Raw genomic sequence first — 20,530 nt, 5'->3', positions numbered from 1 at the left:
TATTTTGGAGCGTTTTTATACACAGGAGCCCCATTGCTGCTGGGACTGAAGCAGCAGGCAACAAAGGAATGGCAGCCTGGCTGTTTAGGGAAACATGGTCACACTCTTTATAATGAATGTTGGACAGAGAAGGAAAACTTCACAGACTCACCATTCACAATCAGAGATACCACGTGGCTCTGCTTCTCCTTTGAGATGGGATTGGTCAGAACGACAGTGTAATTTCCTGTGTCCTTTTCACTCACTTCCATAACAGTCAGTGCGTGTCCCACTTTAACCGTGTGATTAGACTCAATGGGTCTTCCATTTTTATACCTATGGGGAAAAAAACAGGAATTACGCAATCTACAGATCTACTTCCATGTAGAACAATGCTTTGCATTTATTTCCATGAGTTACCATTTTATTTCTGGAGCTGGGTAACCAAGGCACTTCACAGGGATTTTGACGTGGTCTCCCACAGTGGCTTCCACCAAAGATTCCATGCCACTATCAAAAGCCACAAAAGGTTTCTCTGAAAGGAAACAAAAAGAGTTATTCTCAAAAATGTCAACTTATTGTAAGTGGTCATCTGGGCTATTATTTCATTTCAAGTGAAGGGTCGAAGGCCTTGGGGACCAAAGTTCAGAGATTCCTCATACTGTTTGCTATTGGTTACATCCCAGCTTCTCCCACACCACCAGGTTTGCATTCTCTCTCGCAAATGTACTCCACAAGCTACCAACTGCTGAAATCTCCATTCAAGCAGGTTTCTCTCCGTGAAGCTTTCTCTGAGTCCCTCTAGGACACTTGAGTACTCCTTTTCCTCTGCTTTCATGGCACTCTCTACAGGCCCCACCATGCACCCCTGGACTCAGTCATCAGATCTACCCTTTGCCTCAGCCTCAGGTTCATTTTTCTAAATTTGCATCTCCTGCCATGACTTGTCTGGGTACCAGGTTTATACATTACATATCTCCCTTGGGATGTTCAGTGGGCATCTCCCAACTGGTTTCCCCTAATCTTACTCCTCTCTCAGTCTTCCATATCTCAGCAAGTGAGATCACCAATCACTCAGCTGCTCATGATATAGAACCTGAAGGTCATCTTCCATTTTTTTCTCTCACACTCCACAGCCAACAAAGTAATAGGCACACTCTACTGGCTCTAACTTCTAAAAATCAGATCACTTCTCACCACTTCTACCTCCACAACTTTTGTCCAAGCCACCCACCATCTGTCATCTGGATTATTGCAATTAGCCTCCTAACTTATCTCTCTACTTTTGCCCTTACCTCCCTAAAGTATACCACATTTTTTTAAAAAAAAACACAGTAATCCTATAAAAACATAATCCGGAACAAGTCTCTGTCTTGGCTTGAAATCCTTCTATGCATTCCCACATTATAAAACTCCAAATCCTTGCTAAGGCTCATAAGTTGGGTGCCACATAAACTATCATGTAAATTGAGACATGTATGTGAGTGAAAGAGGATAAGTGAGTCATGAGTAATTAAGTTATTTGCTCAAAGCCCCACAGAGAGTAATTCAGTCCAGGTTTTTCCAACTACAAGGCCATTACTCCGGTAGGATCTTCTGCCTTGCAGTAAAATGAAAATTTAAAAACCATCTTAGATAATAACATTCTGCACAATATAGCAATAACAGCAGCAACAGCAGCTACTGCAAGTACTATTTAGTGAGCATTAGTGGTATGCTGGCTCATCTCATCATTAAAGTTGGAACTTAAACCCAAGCTATGCTCTTGACCTCTAGGTCATGAGACCTGCCTAGCAAGAGTTCAAAAATATCTTCTGAATGAACAAAACTGGAATCATTAGCTGATCTAAATGTATTTAAATCATCTCATTTTCCAAAGTATAGCATAATCCCAAAGGAGATCTTAGCTTACCATGGACAATGACGAATGTGCTGTTCTTCTTGGCCATCAGCCCACTAGAAGCCTTACAGGTGTACAGCCCTTGGTCACTCCGGGTTATACCATCTATAGTCAGGGTGCTCAGAAATTTCTTCACGTCACTCCCAGACTGAGTTTTTAGGTCCCGGTTTACAACCTTCACATGCTGATGCTGAAAAACAGTTTACTCAACTTCCAAAGTCCAGCATAACATTACCCAGTAGCATCTAGATACCCAGAACATCAAGTCTTGGCCCTTGGTGAACAGTATTTAATGCTACTAATAAAGATTTCAGAACTTTTAATATAGGTAGACAACAAATACATTTAGCTTCAGGAGAAATAAATAGAACCAAGTGAATTAGGGTTTTTGAAACCTGAGACAGAGGGAATGAGATGGGTATGAACCGCAGAAACAGGCAAATAGGACTGTTGTTTAAGGACAAGCGTGGCTCACGCACTTCTTGAAGAGACATTCTCTTAAAGGGAAAATACATCAAGGACTTTTCAGGACAGAGAAATAACACAAACTAGGAAGATGCAATCACCCAGAAAAAACTAATCTTCACAACCTGAGTGTAGCAGAGTGGGACAGTTCTCGGCGCGGCACCTTCCTTTCCATTAATGCTGTCTGTTCGGCAATCCTCTTAAAATGTGTGTGTGTGTGTGTGTGTGTGTGTGTGTGTGTGTGAGTTAAGGCATTTACAATTTATGTGGCTAGAGCGATTCCTATCTCTCTCAAACAGACTCTATTGTAACTGATTATCAATGTATTTAGAGATCTGGCTTTAAATTGTTAGTGTTACCTTCAAAGAAGGATATTCCCAGTTGAAGTCAATCCCCACATTTAGTTCAGTCCTTGCTGTACAATTTAAAACAAGCTTCTCTCCAACAGACAGCTCAATTCTGTGAGGGGGGCTCAGAACTACATCATAAATCTTGGACCCTGGAGCAAGTAAGTTGAAAAAACAGAAAGTGAGAAGGAAAACAAATCTATGACTTGGCACGAGTTCTTCCAAAAATGATGCAGCTTTAAAACGTGTCACTTCTTCTCTCCCCGAGGGCTCCACCAATACTTGGGAACTCCCAGAAAAATGGTCTATAGAGATTTACAAAGCAGATCTGTAGGGATCTCAAAGATGTTGTAGCCCCATGGATAGGAAAATAGTAAAATTTGCCCTGGCTGGTGTAGCTCAGTGGATTGAGCACAGGCCTGAGAACCAAAGGGTCGAAGGTTTGATTCCCAGTCAGGGCACATGCCTGGGCTGCAGGCCAGTTCCCAGCAGGGGATGCTCAAGAGGCAACCATACATTGATATTTTTCTCCCTCTCTCCTTCCCTTCCCCTCTAAAGATAAATAAATAAAATCTTTAAAAAAAACAAAAAACAGTAAAATCTGAGTAGTCGATAGCCAATGTGCCAGCTTTAGTAAACTGCTGACCTTTCCATAAAAGGTCTAATAAAAATAATCGATGCCAAGCCATGTTCTGAACATTAAATTTTCCATAAAATATGCTTCAGTTAATAGTACTCTTTTTCATCCTTGAACTTGGCAAGAGAAAAGAAAACCTGGATTGCGCATAGGTTTATTTGATTTTTAAAAAGTAGGTATCAGGAGCTGCCCAACACCATGTCTTGAGTTAACATATTTTTTAAACCCCTTGTCCTTCACCCCTATACCTTAATCTCCAGGATTTTAATATAGGAAACCAACCTTTTGTGTGCGGTAATAACCAATTAGAAAGGAACCATCCTCTTACCTACAACCACGACTATGTACATAATAGACTGGTAACTTTCATCATTAATTTTCGCTTCACAAAAGACCATGCCGGCATAGCTGATCATGTAGCTGGGGATGGTAAAGCCGGTTTTGCTGTCCCAGGAAATTCTGTTACCATCAGGAACAAACCTCTTTTCTGGATATCTCTGGGGGGAAGAAGAAACATCAGATATTTAATTGGGTGCCATCCAAAAGTGAAACCATGTAAAATGATCACTAAAAAAATGACAGTTTTAAGAATACAAATAAGTTTTCTTTATTGTCATTTTGACCCTACCTAAAGTATCTTTCAATCTCATTCTTGATGTTATATTATAAACAAGCTACCCATCTTAACATTAGTTCAAAATTATGAAAATGTATGAGATGATTGAAGATGTGACTTACTGCACAAAGTGATACGTTGAGGTTTGAAATGGACCCACGACACGGAATCACAACAGTTTTATTTCTGTTCTCCACGATGTACACAACTCCATGTTGGTTACTAACAGAAGCAATAAATGGAGATCTGTAATCTAAAAGAAAGTTTGATTCCATTTAGCTAATGGTATTTACTAGAAAATTTAATTCCATTTAGTTAATGACTCTCTTTCAGGTTCAAAAACTCTGATCCAAGAAGTGATGACTGGGAATGACATTTCACACTAGCCACACATCAATCTGCTGGTCAGGATATGGCTCCAAAGACATCCTGCAGGAGGGGTGTGTGTGTGTGTGTGTGTGTGTAAGAGAGAGAGAGAGAGAGAGAGAAACACCTGAAAAAAAACCTCTCAGAATGGGCTTGACTTTTTTCACAAGAATCATCAATCACTACAGTGCATTTTATAGGTTTCACATTGAAACAGATCAGTCATTATAATTTTTTAAAACAAAGCAGCATATGTCTTCATTTTTATATACACATATACATTTTTATATGCACTATATTTTTCACATATAAATTTTTAAGTAAATGTAAACTTAAATCTTTATACTTTACCTATGGAGCTTACTGATGTTAAATAAATGGAATACTACCCAGCAGAAAGAAAGAAGGAGCTCCTACCCTTTGCAACTGCATGGGTGGAACTGGAGAGCAATATGCTAAATGAAATAAGCCAGGCTGTGAAAGACCAATACCATATGATATCACCTATAAGTGGAACCTAATCAACAAAACAAATAAGCAAGCAAAATATAGCCAGAGACATTAAAATAAAGAACTGGCAGTAACTAGATGGGAGGAGGGAAGGAAATAAGGGGAGGAAGAAGGGAAAGGGTTGCCAAAGAACATGTATAAAGGACACATGGGCAAAGCCAAAGTTGGATAGGATTGAGGGTGGGAGTTGGGGGGAAGTGGTAGTGGGAAAATGGAGACAACTGTACTTGAATAACAATAAAAAATACATTAAAAATTTCATGTTTTATTTCCTTAGGCAAATAATGTGAATGCCATGAAAATAAATTAATGGATCCCAAAAGACCTTTAAAATAAACAAGAAATAACTATCGATTTTTGAAATGTTTTATGTGGGTACTTTAAAATGGTGAAAACTACATATGAGATTCTTTACAAAATGTTGTTGATTAGTTATTGCATTTAGTTTAAAATTCAGAAATCATGAATATCTTCCATGACAACAACACGAAAAACCACCACGGCAAAGAGTGAGAAGGAAACAAAAGAGATTTTAATGTCGTACAAACACTGTTCATACATTTTACACGTTCCTGGGATACTCTTCCGTCCCCAGAGGTGGAGTTGATGTGGTGCCAAGTCCCGCTTCAAACCTCAGAGGATAATGGTTCAAGCTGCCATGCCCAGCACACCTGACTTAGCATTTTCAGGGCTTTTCAAGACGGTTGGTCCAAGTGAAGGAAGAGTTAATTAAACCAAAGAGGACAAGGCCACTAATTCTCTGCAACAGCAGAAGTTTGATTTCCTTTCCAGCTGGAAAGCACAGAAAGGCAGCCAATCCAGCCCACCACATGCCACAGCCATTATTTTGTGAGGCCAGGACCCACTTCCTGGCTCCATCCATTGCTGGAAGGAGTAGGGTCAGAAAACTAGGGAAGTAAGGTGGGGACCAGAAGGGACATTAAAGGGCTGTCCATAGGGAATACTTAAGTGCTTTCTTTCCCATTGTTAAGCTTCATGACAAAAATCTTGAACAGCTCCCCTCTTAGAAAAGAAACAGAATTTGATGGCCTACAAAAGATGGGCAGTGTACAAATAAACAGTGCTAGAGCTTGCTACTTCTTCGTAGTAACTACCTTTTATCTGTATGCTAGGAAATGTTATAAATCTTACAGAGGTAGTCTTTTGCTTGCTTTACAGAAGCCTCTGGAAACTGAATTAACCCCTTGACATAAGACCAACGCTATTTGGTAAATCAATTCTATTTCAGTATCCCATAAAAAGGAAATAAACAAAAGAAACCCAAACAACCACCCATCCTCTCAAAATAAAATATTTACTGAAACGCATGAAATGAGTTTTCACATGTCTCCAGGTTTCCTGACTCCAGGGAGAAGGAAATAAGGAGATATTATGGGAGAGGTTCATCTTGTAGTCTATTTCCAGACAGGCTGAAAGCAGGAAATCCTTGCAGTCTTCTGAGAAAGCCTGGTCTCCCAAGGCCACCAGATCAAAAGGAGCCAGAGATTCTCGAAGAGCTGGGCCTTGTCTCTTTCGAATTCTGCAGGCGAGGAGGAGGGCACAGAACTCTGCCTCGGACTGCGCTCACCCTGAGCAAAAATAACCCTCAAATATTTTGCAATCCAGGAATGACATACGCTATTTTGATGTGGTTTCCACTTTTCCATTGCACTGACTATACTGCGTTCTTGAAATGTAAGTGGAAATATGCAAGTGCGTTTTCCAAAGCTGATGAAACTCTTGTTCTGTAAAAGATGCTTGTGGAAAAAAGTCGAAGCCCTCTTCACCTACCTCAAATCCTCTAAGGGGTAAAGAGTCATGTACATGTACAAATAATATGTCTGAAAAGCTCATCCTCACTGAAAAAAATATTTAGTACATCCAAGCAAAATACTACATACAACACTTACATTCCTCTGAATTATATGATAGGTATCTTGTTAGTTAAGACAGGTTTTCAGAGGAAAATTTGGGTAGGAGAAGAGTCTTGAAACACAGAAGCGAGAATCATTCACATCACAAATACTGAATGCATGTAACACTGTGTTTTGATCCTCCATGGATGTTAAATTGGTCTCCATGGTGTGCCAATCCCAACTGTCAGCTCTAGAAAGATGGGGCCTATCATCCAATATCTCAGACCACACAAACCGAGGAAAGAAACTCTGTTCTCCAAGGCCCTTCGATGCAGCATGTTCATTTGCACCAGATGATGGAATTGTTTATTACAAAGTACAAAAGGGAAAAGAAAAGTTCCTATGTACAAAAAAGGTCCAGAGTCTTTGGCTGTTTCCCTGTGCATTCTTGCGAAAATCTCCTACCACTGCAGATAACCTATCTCTCCACAGAAACCTCTCCATAATTCACTCTGAAGCTTTCTTTTTAAGTATTTCTGGATGGGGGGGGGTTCTCAAACATCAGAAGCCTTTTTATAAATCCCCATAGCCAATTGTGAACACAGATTTCCCTTAGAAGTGAAGATCAGAACAAAACTAATTGGGCAAGGACAAAAGAGATGTAACAGAGCCCAAGCTCCAGAACAAATCAATAAGTCTTATTCTCAGAGAAGCCTTGGTAGAGAAGAATTCTGTATATTCCTGTTGGCCAAGAGCCTTTAGGATGAGCCTTTTGTTGTACTCCAATTCTTCTTTGTGTGTATTGTCTTTTATAACTTGTAAATCAATGTAGGAAATGAATTTCTTTTAACCACTTACCTTGAACGTAGACATAAACAACCGAGGTTACGTCAGTGTCCTGGTAGAAGCACTTGTAGGCTCCAGTGTCATTTCCAATCACTCTCGGAATTGTCAGTGTCTTACAGAAGAGGCTGTCACTGCAGTTAGTCACCTCCACTCTTTTCTCAAAGCTACTCTGATTGTTGGGCCAGACCCAGTCCACGGCCCTCTCTCCCCTGAAAAATTAATTCCAGGAAAGTATGACTGTAAAATGCCACACTATGAGGCTGTTTCTTAATAAGAAACAACAATAGCAACACAGAAGGTTCTGTTCTCAAACTTATATATATACTCGGTCACACAGACTTCTACCAACAATGACAGCTTATATCAACAAATGACAAAAAGCCGTAGACTCAGCTTCAGAAATCACTCATAAGGATTCATAACTTTTTTATTAATTTGCTCACTCATTTATTAAACAAATATTTATTAAGTACGTACTGTGTGCCCAACATAGAGAGACTGGAGATGCGGCAGTGAGCAAATCACACAAAAATCAGTGCCTTTATGGAATCTCAGTCCAATTAGAGGAGACAGCAATTAAAAAGTAAATAAACTTCCAGAAAGCAGACATTTTTTAAAAGTAATCACTATGTATTCTTTAAACAGTGGTGATAACTAACATGGACAAAATACAGATAATGCAAAGACAAGAGTGAAGAGTTCTGGAAGGAGGGGACTCGATGAAGCGGGCCGTATGAATGTTGGAAAGAACAGAATTCCGGGTGCAGGGAACACAAACGTACAGGCCTTGGAGTGTGTACATCTCTGGCGTATTAGGGAAATGGCAAGCAAGCCAGAGTGGCCAGATGAGAGCGAGCAAGCAGAAGAGTAAGACCCGAGGTTAGGAAGGAAGGAAGGGGCCGCAACTGTCCAGGAGCCTCGTGGGGCCTTGTAAGGAGTGTACTGAGATGTAGGTTACTTTCACCGCAGCACTTCTCTACTAAGTCCCAAAGGAGACGGTCGACGTCAGTAAGTAAGTAACATCATTGGCCCTTCTTTCAAAGAATTTGAAATTTTCATGAAATTGCAACTACATCCATGGATTTCCATAGCTTTTACAGAATATAAGTAATATTTATTCAGGGTTTAAAAAAGTGGTATGAAATCTGGAAGACTTTAAATATTCCTTACTGTTGAAAGTAAAAGGAAAATCTACTGAGAAATGTGTCTTGAAATAGCAAAGCTAGAGAAAGAGCACCTGTTAATGTGCTTTCCCCCCCAAGGGCTGGGTGTCAGTGACCTACTCTCCCTAACAGACTAGGGTATCCTTTACCGCCTGCGCTCTAAAATAGATCTGTGTCATTGTGTTGGACACTTGATATTCTACAATTGTAAACAATGGCAATAAGCTGCCCAAGGTTCTTGGTGAACCTCCAGCACTCTTCTCAGGGAGCAACACTGCCTCTACCCATCATTCTGCCGAAACAAGCTGGTCCTGACAGGCTTCTGAATAATCACCACGTTAAACCCCAAGGTCTTTGACTTTTCTTTCTAGGGTAAAAAGTGAAAGGTAACATTTGAAGGCCTCTTCTTCTTGTCATAAAGGCAATGTTTCCCTACTTAGCAAAAATTAGTAATACCATGGCTTCTTGCTAGCAAATGAGAAGAGAGGCATTCCAGATTATCAAGCCATGTTATGAAGTCATCACCTGGGCAGAACAAGCACTCAATAACATTAAAAGCTGAATATCAAATTGCTACTACAGTCAGAATTTTATCGTGACGTGAAGTTCTTAAAAATAGTTAAACAGATGCCCAAGAGCCACTCTGATTTTTATAAAATATGGCCCAAAACTTCTTCCAGTCTATTGCTTAAGGTTATATACTCAATTTCATTTATTCATTCAATATTTATTGAGTTTCTACTATATACTATATGCTATATGCTATCCTGGTCATTGGTGTGTGTGTGTGTGTGTGTGTTTGTGTGTACGTGTTGGCAAAAGGCACTAGAAAAAAGATGCCAGCAAAATTGTGCACAATTTTGCACAAAGACCTTTCTCATTTTTTCATTATTACATAATTTCTTAGAAACTCAGCTACTTACAGACAATACAAATCAATTATACTGTATGGAAATTATTTTTCACTGAATAATGAGTCACTTAACACAGGAAATACATATCTAAAATCAATCCTTACCAGCAAGTAATTTGAAGAGTTGTATTAGCCACAATTGTAAGGATGTCTTTTTGTACACTGAGCTTAGGTGGATCAATAGAAACACTAGGCAAACCTAGAAACAAATTAAATAAATGAATATAGTTGCCACTGAATCAGACCCAATAGGAAACACCTTCCATAAACAATGCACACTCCATAAATTTAAAAGACCTTTTCAGCAAATCATTGTATGAACCTGCGAATTTACTTTTCACCATTCCCAGTAAAAGTTCACAAGCTGTGTCATAACAGGAAGAATGGGCAGATGGTCATAAACCAACACAACAGTTCTGCAATTCAGGGAGCTAGGGTGGAGTTCCTGTTTTCCTGCATTGCCAACTTCAAGGTCTTACAAAAGGATATGGGACATTGAAACCAAATGAACCTCCATCTGATGATCTCACTCCCTTGGGAAAGGACCCACTGACATTTCTTATAAAACATAGGATACACACATTTGACTAAAGTGCTGATTAATGAATACTACTTAGAGAGATTTCTACCTAATTCGTATGTACCCTGGAGGGCGCAGGAGTATCCACAAACTTGTCTCATTTTTCTTTATCAATTTTCTAGTGTACTTCCTCTGGTAACTGAACTGCCAAGGTTGAAAGACTATATTAAAACTAGGTGAGAGGAACTGAATAAAAGAAAACATTTTCCAATGTCATGCTTATTAATATACTTTTCCTCAGAGAATGGGACTAGAAAAAGTGTAATGCTAATAAACTACAACTGGGGAGTCTTAACTTGATAATCAAACCTCTGAGTTCCTCCTGATACCAAGCTTGGAACACAAGAAACCTGATTTTACCTAAAAATACCATGGGACAGATTCCCCACCGTGGGTTAAGTTACTCCACAGCAAGAAAACTGAGTCCTCTGTCAACTAAGTGCAACCAGCTACAAGGTGTTGAAAAATGCTTGAAAAAGCATCAAAGAAAGAAAAACTGTTCATGCTGCAATAGGCTTAACTGAGATCCGGATCTTCAAAACACCACCTTAAAAAGAGATTAATGCTTGGTAAAGCACCCAAGCTTAGTATGATCGTTAACTCCTATCAGCTAAGTACAAATGGCTCTCTAGGCCTAAACTGGCATTGACCTTGTTGGGCAAATAAGAGGGTATTAACAAATATGAGAGAGTATGAGTAAACAGAGAATGAGCAAATATTCAGTGCAAATACCCAATGCATTGAATCTATGGATCCCACTGTGAATAAGCTGCAGGCAAAACAAGCAACTGATCACACGTGTTCTGACAGACTCACCCAGACGTGCAAAATAGGCTGCTGACACAACTGCAGATTTGTTGAAAAAGAACATGGTAAAAATATGTAATTAAAAATCTTAAAAGCCTGTAAATTAACTTATGTCAACAAATCTCAGAAACTAACTGGCACTGTTACTGACTTGTGTTTCAGGCAATGGCCCCTAGAATTTAGGATGTGTCAGAATATCCCTGGGCCTACGAATCTGCATTTTAACAAGCATTTCAGGTAACCCAATCATATATGGCCTATGGGCCACTCTTGGACAACCACTGGTCTTGGATGGCCATATTCATTTAATTAGCACAGCACTTTCCAATATGAACGGAATAACTACCCCTAAAAGAGACAAACAATAAAGCAAAATGTTTAAAAGCAAAAGAAAAACCTTCCAATAAGGGAGTCCCACTTTGTCTCAGAAAAGGAAAATGAAAACAACTCATTTGGATAAACACAGATATAAAACTTGACCAAAAACCACTATGTTTTTCAACATGAGAAACACGTTGAAAACAGTAACTTAAAATAATTTGCACAATGATCCAAATGACAAAGAATCCATTATTTGGGCACATTCATGTGAAAAATAAAAAATGGAAGTAAAGTCTAAGCCCTGCCCGCCCACCACCAAAACAAGAGATTCCTGAAGATCCTCATAAATTTCTGCAACAGACTATCTCACACTCTAGATGTACTTTCCTATGTCAAACATATGTCAAGGTATTTTTCATGGGAAGCCAAAACAACACCATACTATTCTAAAGCCACATCAACAACAACAAAAAATATGCAACAAGGCTATCAATAATGGTAACTTTCAACTTCTATGTGTAGCCAACACTCAAACAAATTTTTTGCTCCATTTTCATTGGTAAGTTTGGGTTCTACTCTTCAGAAATTCTAAAGAAATAATTATGAGAAGTACATATGCTACTACTCAGTAAAAAGCCCCTTTATGTTCAAATCCCATAGCCAAAATTAATTAATTTGTGCACTGTTACCCTTCCAAAGACAGGAAGGAAAAACAACAGTGCCTCTGTCCCCAAAATTTGATGGCACCAATTATAGTCCAATCCAATTAAGCAAGTCACACACTCCAAAAGGGCAACCTCATCATTTTACTTGGGACAACGCGATTAGTTCACTGCTGCTACCCAAGGAAACACCCCAGGCTTAAACACAACTCACTCCTTTGTGGGGTACAGAACCACACGTCCCAGACCTTCATTCTCTCCCCATAAAGGGGGAAAGAGAGAGGGCTCGTCAGGGACAAATGAGTGTCCATGGTGGAGCTGGGCCTGGTGAACCAAATAATTAAGAAAATTCAATGACTAGAGACAGATGATCGCATTACTTTATACGTGTGTCGTTTTTAAAGACCTAATTCTTTTCTTGTGATATAAGGAATTTCCTGAGTTATTTGACCTTTTTCCCCATTTTTTCACCCTCTCCCCTTTCTCACCCTGCAAAGAGTGCAAATCTGGGAATCAGCAAACTGTGGCTGCAGAAAACAGAGAGGGGCAGAGGGTGGAGGGAGAGCAAAAATAAAAAGAGAAGAAAAGGAAAGGAAAGGAAGACAGAAAAAAAGAAAGAGGAGGAAGGAAGGAGAGAGAAAGAAAGAAAAGAAAAGAGAATTTATTTCATCAAGAGCGTATGTGCTCCTGATCCTGAAGGAGGTATTTGGTGATAAGGAGTGTTATAACGGGGCTAAATCTAGGTACTACATCATCTGGAGTAAGTTTTCTGACGTTGCATTTATCCCAAGGACCAAAGCGCAATGAAAGATGGTTTTTACTAGGTGACTGTTACTTGGAGACACTTTGGGAAGCTGTCAAAGTCCAGGGCCCAAGCCCCAATTTCTCCTTCTCTGTGCGATGTAAGTGACGTCCTGCACCAAGAAGGGAAAAAAATGTTTTCATCCTCCTGGACTCCACCTCGTACAGTGGATACGTACGTGAGTTCTAGCCAAAAGGGAAGCAGCCCCAGGTCTCCGCTCGCCTCCTACAGAGGCAGACCTAAGTGCATGGTGCGATCCCTGCGAACTGCCTGGGGTTGCTTTTAAGGCTTCCTTCCCTGCGCCCTGACGAGGGTGGTGCGAGCAGCGGGGCGACGTTTCTGCGCAGGTTCCCGCCTGCAGGAGCACCTCCTGCCTGGCAGCCTGGGGCGCCTTTCCTCACCCGCCTCCCGAGAGCCTAGAGGTCAGCGGGATGCGCTCCAGCAGAAGCTCCTGTCCGAGACCGGAGTCGTGTAAAAGGAACCGGGCTCAGGGGACCATTAACTTTCGAGGTAATCTTGGGCCAGTCGCTGAGCCTGTTTCCTCACTGGCAAATGAAAGAACACTCAGTGTCAGGTCACTTTCAACTCTCCAGCTCTCGCATTCCGAGGTAGATCCGGCCTCCAGGTTCTCTCCCAATCCCCATCTCTCCACCCGCACCCGACCTCTCCGCCTTCTTTTTAGGGAGCGGGCTCCTTACCCACAGAGACAGCCCGGGTCTCCACGCAGAGCCACAGAGCGACGGCCAGCAGCGCCTTGCTCTCCATCCTGCACCTCCGGAGGAGCGCAGTGACCACGGTTCTTTCTCCCGGGACCCGCCCTGCCAAAGAAGGCGTGGAGGTGGAACGCGCTCCGCAGCGCAAGACTCGGGGGCGAGTAAGGCGGAGGTGTCTCGGCTCCGGCCGCGGATGCAGGGACTTATGAGGGTGCCGGTATGCGAGGATATCCCGGCCGCAGGGCAGCCCTGGACTTGTTGTAGCGCGCGAGTGATGCCCCGCGCGGGCAGAGGAAACAAAACCATACACTGCCTGCTCTCCCGGGGTCCCGGGACTCAGTGCTGGGTGAGAGCCAGGGCCGAAACTCTAGAGCCCGGGGGCGGGGCGACGCGGGTCGGGACGAGGGGCGGGGCAGGACCCAGCACCCGGCTAGGAGGCGGGGCTCCCCCCACCCTATTGACCGCCCCGCCTCCTAGCCGGGTACCGGGCTGGATCCCGGGCTTCCAACACCCGTTACATCACCTTATCTCCCGCACTGGGCCCGGAATCGCTCCTGGCCCTGGGTCACCAGAGGGAGAAAAAAACGTCTCGGGCACAGCAACCCTGTTTCTGGCAAAAGTAAAATGTAGCCATTAACAGTTTCTAAGCGTCGGTTGCTGGACCACCGAGATATTGGGGAGCAATACTGGGAGCTCAACGAGGGACACTGAGCCCTCAGGACGCGGGCCAAACTTTGGTACTGTCTTAGGCGCAACTCGAGCTTCAAGTGACTGGGGGACAGACAGGCTGAGGATTGGCAGCAGGTTGAGGCAACTAGAGAAAAGCGGATACTATGCGAAAGGGAACCAGTATCTCAAGCTCCGATGGTTCGGGTGTAGTTTAAAAACCTGAATCTAAATGCCTTTAGTAACAATACGCACTTGCCCAGTTCTCCAAAGTTCTCGCTATTTTCTTTTACCTGGCGGCTTCAAGTGTTTCTAAATTGCCTGTCTAGCCACCAAAGGCATTTAACTTTGAACCCCTTACCCCAACCCCGCTTGCTCCAAAAACCTACCTCGGGCCTCCAGAGATCTGGAGGTGCCCAGGACCCTGGCGTACCCGCGGCGGACAAGAGCGTCCCTGGTCCCGCCAGTGGGGCGCTCATTGAGAAAGGGCTTTTGTCCATAGTGTTAACCCACAAGGACCCCTAGCGTTACTCTTATTGGGCATTAAACCAGGCCCCTTTTCGGAGCACAGCGTCCAGCCAAGATACCCTTAGGTGTAGGGGACAGACGCCCAGCAGCCGGCTTCACTAGAGAAGCAATGAAGCGAAAATTCCCAGACCCTGGGCACCCAGAATGCTCTGGACCTAACCTCACAACTCTGTCTGCCTGTGTAGACTTCGTGTGGAGGAAAACTCGGATTCTTTTCTGACCACATTTGTTCCTTCTTTCCTCTCCATTTCTCCCCACATGTGGGGAATGACATTAGATGTCCCCTAACTTAAGGGGGTCCTGGATCCATGTCTCCTAGCTCTCAGGTGCTTTGAATGACAACTTAAAAGACCATCCTTTAGCGAGATGAAGAGGTAGAATTAGTATTATTTCTACATTGAGTCCAGACCTTTTCTGAAACACATGATCAATGTTGCTTTTGTTCTGCTACTTAAAAAAATATTTTACTGTATTTACTCTCCCACTTATCCAGGTTAACAATTGAAATCGTTTAGCTCTGAAATATAATGTATGTATATGATTAAAGGGTTTTATAATGTAAAAATGTTTAGAATGAAAAGCCCTTCCTTAGGCAGAGGCAAGCATTTCTACCTTTCCTTTTTGTCCTAGCAAAGTCTAGGCATGTGTAAATATAACTCTATCACTCTCCTCAGGCCACAAAGAGTAAGTAGCCTTGGTGTAAATACTGTTTGAGAGTTGACTTTCCTCACTTTAAAATATAACCTGGAGATCATTCTACATCAACCCTCAAGGCTCTGTCTTGTTCTTTTTAATGGTGGCATGGTGTCCCACTGTGTACATGCACTGGTATTTAGTCCAGGACTTACTTATTTGGCGGGGAGGGGGGCAGGAGTAGCCTTAAAGAAACTCCTCGCTTCCTGCTAGTAAACTTAGCAAAGAAAACAGGATGGGATCTGGCAAACTTGGATAAGGGGGAGGGAGAGGGAGCCTGATTTGGAGAAGGCAATTTTTCTCCATCTGTATCTCCAAACAATTCTTCTCTCTCAGCCTTAGTTACAATTCATGACACTTCCTTTTTCACGTCTCACTTTAGAAGATAGTGTCTCCTCTGAATGCAAACCAGAACCTGCAGGCTGTGGTAATAATCCCCTTTAGAAGTCTTGGAAGGAAATGATGCGCCTTTGATGGCCACAAGACCAGAAGTTGGCAGGGTCTCAATGAAACGAGTCTCGGGCATCCCCTCCCACCCAGCACTCAGACGTGCCTTGTGTTCATGAAAAATGACAGTATCCGTTTTAAAAAAAGTCTGTTCCATTATTAGGCGCTACTGGGAATGAGTGACTTTATGAGTTAATCTCTCAGTTCAGGTATGCCTCCCTCTTACCAAAATATTCATGTGTGTTCAGTGCTCTGTAAACAGTGCTCAGACACATTCGAGGGCAAAACAACAAAAAGCAGTACTAGGTTCGCAGACTCTGGAGCCACTGGCTGGGCTTGACCCCCAGATCTACCCTTTACTATCCATGGGTAACTTATTGGTTGCATACTTATAAAATACACCAAAAATGGTCATAGATAGTGCCTTTTTGTAGGGTTTTTGCAACAATTAAATGACTTACTGTGTGTAAGGCACTTAGACTAGGACCTGACATCTGGTAAGCACAGAGGCATAGCATGTAGTAAGCACCCCAGACACAATAGGAAGTATTCTGCACAGGTCAGTTACACTGCAGTGCATGGTCTCCATCCTGCTGCCCTGACCTAAACTGCAAATGAGGCTGATTCATTCAACAACAGTCTTTGAGCACCTACGATGCGGTAGGTACTGAACTAAGGACTAAAGTTACAATAATGACAACAAAGGTAATAAGAGCACAGTGAGTGGTCTTCATAGTAGCTCCACTCAGGGCAAAGTTAACTTACTCACAGAGAGTGCCCTGTATTCTCCAGCTACTTCTCTGGGTTTTGTGCACCCAGAACATGCATTGTTCACATCACCGAAGCACACTGCCTAAGTTATGCTCTGTGTGATTTGGTTCCATTGCCACCAGTATGTTAGACTTCACATCTTCAGAAGTAAATAGGAAAATAAGCAAAAGGTTAATAATTGTGGACATTGGATGATGAGTATATAAGCTTTCATTTTGCCATTCTCTCCACTTTTACATGTTTCTCCATGATTGAAACAATGTGAGTTAAGAAGCGAATCAAAGTGGTACCTGGTGTTGTAAAACACCATTGGCGTTTTTACTTTGTCAATGTCTCAGTGTTATCTCTGGGAAATGGTTGAGGCAGGGAGGCAGGTGGATGGAAACTTGCGCTTTTGACTACATGTACTTCTATAACATTTTGTCAAAATAAGACTGTTACTTTTACAAACAAAAGGTGTAAATCACAATCAACTCTGTCTTCTAGTGCCTGTGATATTTTCAAATATTCCCATTTGTTGATTACAGATTTGCGTGAAACTCTCTCCTGTTTCATGTTTACTTCATTTATTTTGTTTTCAGTATTTATTTATGCTGTAACTTACCATAACCTGTGACCAGGTGTGGGCAAAGCACTAAGAGATTATGAGCATACCCTTTCTCTGCCATTATCCCCCTCCCTTACACACTCACATTTGTTTTACTCTCTGTGTGGTTTATATTTTTATTTTTTACTTTTTAATATATTTTATTGATTATACCATTACAGTTGTTCTATTCCCCCCCTTCATTCCCCTCCACCCGCACCCTCCCTCTCCCACCATTCTCCCCCCCTTAGTTTATAACCACGTGTTTCAAGTTCTTTAGATTCTATATTTCCCCCACTATTCTCACCCTCCCCCCTATCTATTTTCTACCTACTATCTATGCTATTTTCTGTGCCTTCTACCCCTTCTCCTCCTCCCACCCCCGTTTCTAACCCTCCATGTGTTCTTCATTTCTATGGCTCCACTCCTGATAGCTGTCCTCTTGGTTTGCTTTTGTTTTAGGTGTGGTTGTTAATAACTGTGTGTTTGCTGTCCTTTCACTGTTCGTATTTTTTATCTTCTTTTTCTTAGATAAGTCCCTTTAGCATTTCATATAATAAGGGCTTGGTGATGATGAACTCCTTGAATTTGACCTTATCTGAGAAGCACTTTATCTGCCCTTCCATTCTAAATGAAAGTTTTGCTGGATAAAGCAATCTTGGATGTAGGTCTTTGGATTTCATGACTTGGAATACTTCTTTCCAGCCCCTTCTTGCCTGGAAGGTCTCTTTTGAGAAATCCGCTGACAGTCTGATGGGCACTCCTTTGTAGATGACTGTCCCCTTATTCCTTGCTGCTTCTAGGATTCTCTCCTTCATTTTGGTCTTGGCTAATGTAATGATGATGTGCCTTGGTGTGTTCCTTCTTGGGTCCAACTTCTTTGGGACTCTCTGAGCTTCCTGGATTTCCTGGAAGTCTATTTCCTTTGCCAGACTGGGGAAGTTCTCCTTTATTATTTGTTCAAATACGTTTTCCACTCGTGGCTGTTTCTTTCCCCCTTCTGGTACCCCTATAATCCGGATGTTGGAACATTTAAAAATGTCCTGGAGGTTCCTAAGCCTCTCCTCATTTTTTTGAATTCTCATTTCTTCATTCCTTTCTGGTGGGATGTTTTGCTCTTCCTTCTGGTCCATTCCATTGATTTGAGTTCCAGTTTCCTTTCCATCGCTATTGGTTTCCTGGACATCTCCCTTCATTTCAATTAGTTTAGCCTTCATATGTTCCTCTAATTTGTGACTATAATCTACCAGTTCTGTGAGCATCCTGATAAATAATGTCTTGAATTGTGCTTCTGAGAGGCTGGCAATTTCTCGGTCGCTTAGAGTTATTGGCTCTGGGAATTTGAGTTCTTCTTGCACCATCTTTTGGGCTGTTCGTGCCTGTTCTGTAGCAGAATTGGAGCCCTAAAGTGTTCACTAGAGCAGGGCAACTAAGTCGCTGGGTTGTGACGTTGTATGTGGGGGCGGGGTCAAAGAGGGACAATGGCTTCCCATCTGCCGCCTGCTGCCCCGTCCCCCACCGGCGCCGCAGCCACCACTGTCACCAGGCCCACGCGTTTCATCCCACTGCACTCGAGTGTGCCACCGCCGTCAGCCCTCCACCACTGGGTTTGCCCCCTGGGGCCTGCGTGATCCATCTCACTGTGCGCGAATGTGCGACCGAGGTCAGTCTGCCCCACACCCCGACTGGTTCTGGGCTGCCTGCGTGCCTAGGTTGGGGATCTGTCCTGCCCGACCCAGCTCCGCTGCTGGCTCCGCCTCTCTTACCGTCCCCATTGAACGGTTCGTAGTTGTATAATTATGTTATACGGACTTCCGTATAATTCCTTTTTCTAGTTTTTGGGTGTGTCCTAGTTCTCCAAACCTTTGTTGTATTCAAACTTGGTTGTGGGAGAAGGCACAGTGTTTCCACCTATGCCTCCATCTTGGCGGAAGTCTCTGGTTTATATTTTTAACTTAAAGTACCAGAGACGTGGAAATATGGAAAGACTGACAGTGGCCAGAGCGGGGGGAGTAGGGGGATAATGTTGGAAAGGAGGGGAAGGGACTAGTCAAGAACATGTTTGAATGACCCACAGACATGCACAATGGTGTGGGGATGGACTGTGGGAGCAGGACGTGCTGAGTGGAGGAGGGCAAAGGGAAAAAATTGGAGACAATTCTAAGAGAATAACAATAACAATAAAAAATAACCAATCAAAAATGTATTTGTAGGTTCAAGATAAAGAAGGTTATGTCACCATAAAGCCAGGCTTGCCTTGGAGGGGTATATCAGTGTTTGGTTTTATTCATAAAGTCTTAAAATCTAATAAATATGAAACAACTCCCCATCCCATGTGGGAGACAGATGAGACAGAACTTCACGACCTTCACCTGCAAAGGAACAATCTCAGTCACTCTAAATATATATGCCTATGTGCCCTCCAAAGCTCTCCCATTTAGTCTCTTGTTATATCTCATATGTGGATAAATAGAACAAGTTTTAATGTGGAAAACATTCAGGGAATTTAAATAATTAACTGGAAATCCACATGGCACCAGAAAAGGATGCTAGAAAATAATGAAAGGAGCCAATGCCCACTGAGGCATCGTTCTGAATGCTTCCCTTCACCACTCCTTCATTCCACAGCATCCTGGGAGGGCAGTAAGCACTATTAGTAGTCCTTAGTAAAGGAGAGTGAGAGGAAGGGTTTGCAGGAATGAGTATAAAGGACATAGGGGCAATTACAAAGAGGGGGGGTGGAAATGGGAGGGAGGTGGGGAGGTCTAGGGGGTGGGCTGGAATGGGGGTAAAAGGTAGAAAACCGTGCTTGAGCAACAATTTAAATAAAAACTAAAAAAAGAAGAGAATAAGGACAGTAAGTTATTTATTATTCATTTAAGTAAATCTTCCTTTGCCTTCCTAAAACTCTTGCAAAAAATAAGTTGTTTTATCTGTTCTCAAACAATTAATGTATAGTTTTTCTCACCACTAGGTAATGACACAATACTAATCCAGACACTCTTTGCTGTTGAAAATAAGAAGAAGTAGATCTTATGTGCCAGGCACTTTCCTGGGATTCTCTTACTGCGATGTTCTCAGTGACTGAATGGAGAAGATACTATCATTATTCTCAGGTCAGGGCTGGGGAGAGATAAGATTTAGAAAGTGAGAGGTGGAACCGGGATTGAGTAGCAGGGAGTTATGGAAACACACAGGACACACCCCTCCAACACTGACAGTTTCTTGCTGAGGACTGGCTTCTTTCAAGGAATGAGGCTGAGTGAAATGGTGCCACTGGCTTCCTCAGCCTCATTGTGGTAACCACTTTCATTTTCCTAGGTGGGTGGAAGGCCAAGAGTCACTGAAAATCACTC

At 42.3% G+C, this 20,530-nt stretch overlaps 1 protein-coding gene across 1 annotated transcript in view; it reads right to left on the bottom strand.

Moving 5' to 3' along the window:
• The window catches only part of KDR (kinase insert domain receptor), a 43,590-nt gene extending 29,771 nt beyond the window's left edge, over nucleotides 1-13,819 (bottom strand). Inside the window, exons 1-9 of the mRNA XM_037034073.1 lie at nucleotides 13,469-13,819; nucleotides 9,704-9,797; nucleotides 7,535-7,731; nucleotides 4,067-4,197; nucleotides 3,657-3,825; nucleotides 2,704-2,843; nucleotides 1,892-2,069; nucleotides 400-514; nucleotides 152-315 (exon numbers count right to left, since the gene is read on the bottom strand). Of these exons, the coding sequence (XP_036889968.1) occupies nucleotides 152-315; nucleotides 400-514; nucleotides 1,892-2,069; nucleotides 2,704-2,843; nucleotides 3,657-3,825; nucleotides 4,067-4,197; nucleotides 7,535-7,731; nucleotides 9,704-9,797; nucleotides 13,469-13,535 (1,255 nt within the window). The 5' untranslated portion in view covers nucleotides 13,536-13,819. The remainder of the gene's footprint in view (nucleotides 1-151; nucleotides 316-399; nucleotides 515-1,891; nucleotides 2,070-2,703; nucleotides 2,844-3,656; nucleotides 3,826-4,066; nucleotides 4,198-7,534; nucleotides 7,732-9,703; nucleotides 9,798-13,468) is intronic.
• Between the last annotated feature and the right edge of the window lie 6,711 nt (nucleotides 13,820-20,530).

Source organism: Sturnira hondurensis, unplaced genomic scaffold, assembly GCF_014824575.4.
Source record: "Sturnira hondurensis isolate 20B ecotype Veracruz unplaced genomic scaffold, ASM1482457v3 Scaffold0022017, whole genome shotgun sequence".
Classification (NCBI taxonomy): domain Eukaryota; kingdom Metazoa; phylum Chordata; class Mammalia; order Chiroptera; family Phyllostomidae; genus Sturnira; species Sturnira hondurensis.
Note: the sequence above shows the minus strand (reverse complement) of the source record. Positions and strands in the feature narration are given on the sequence as shown.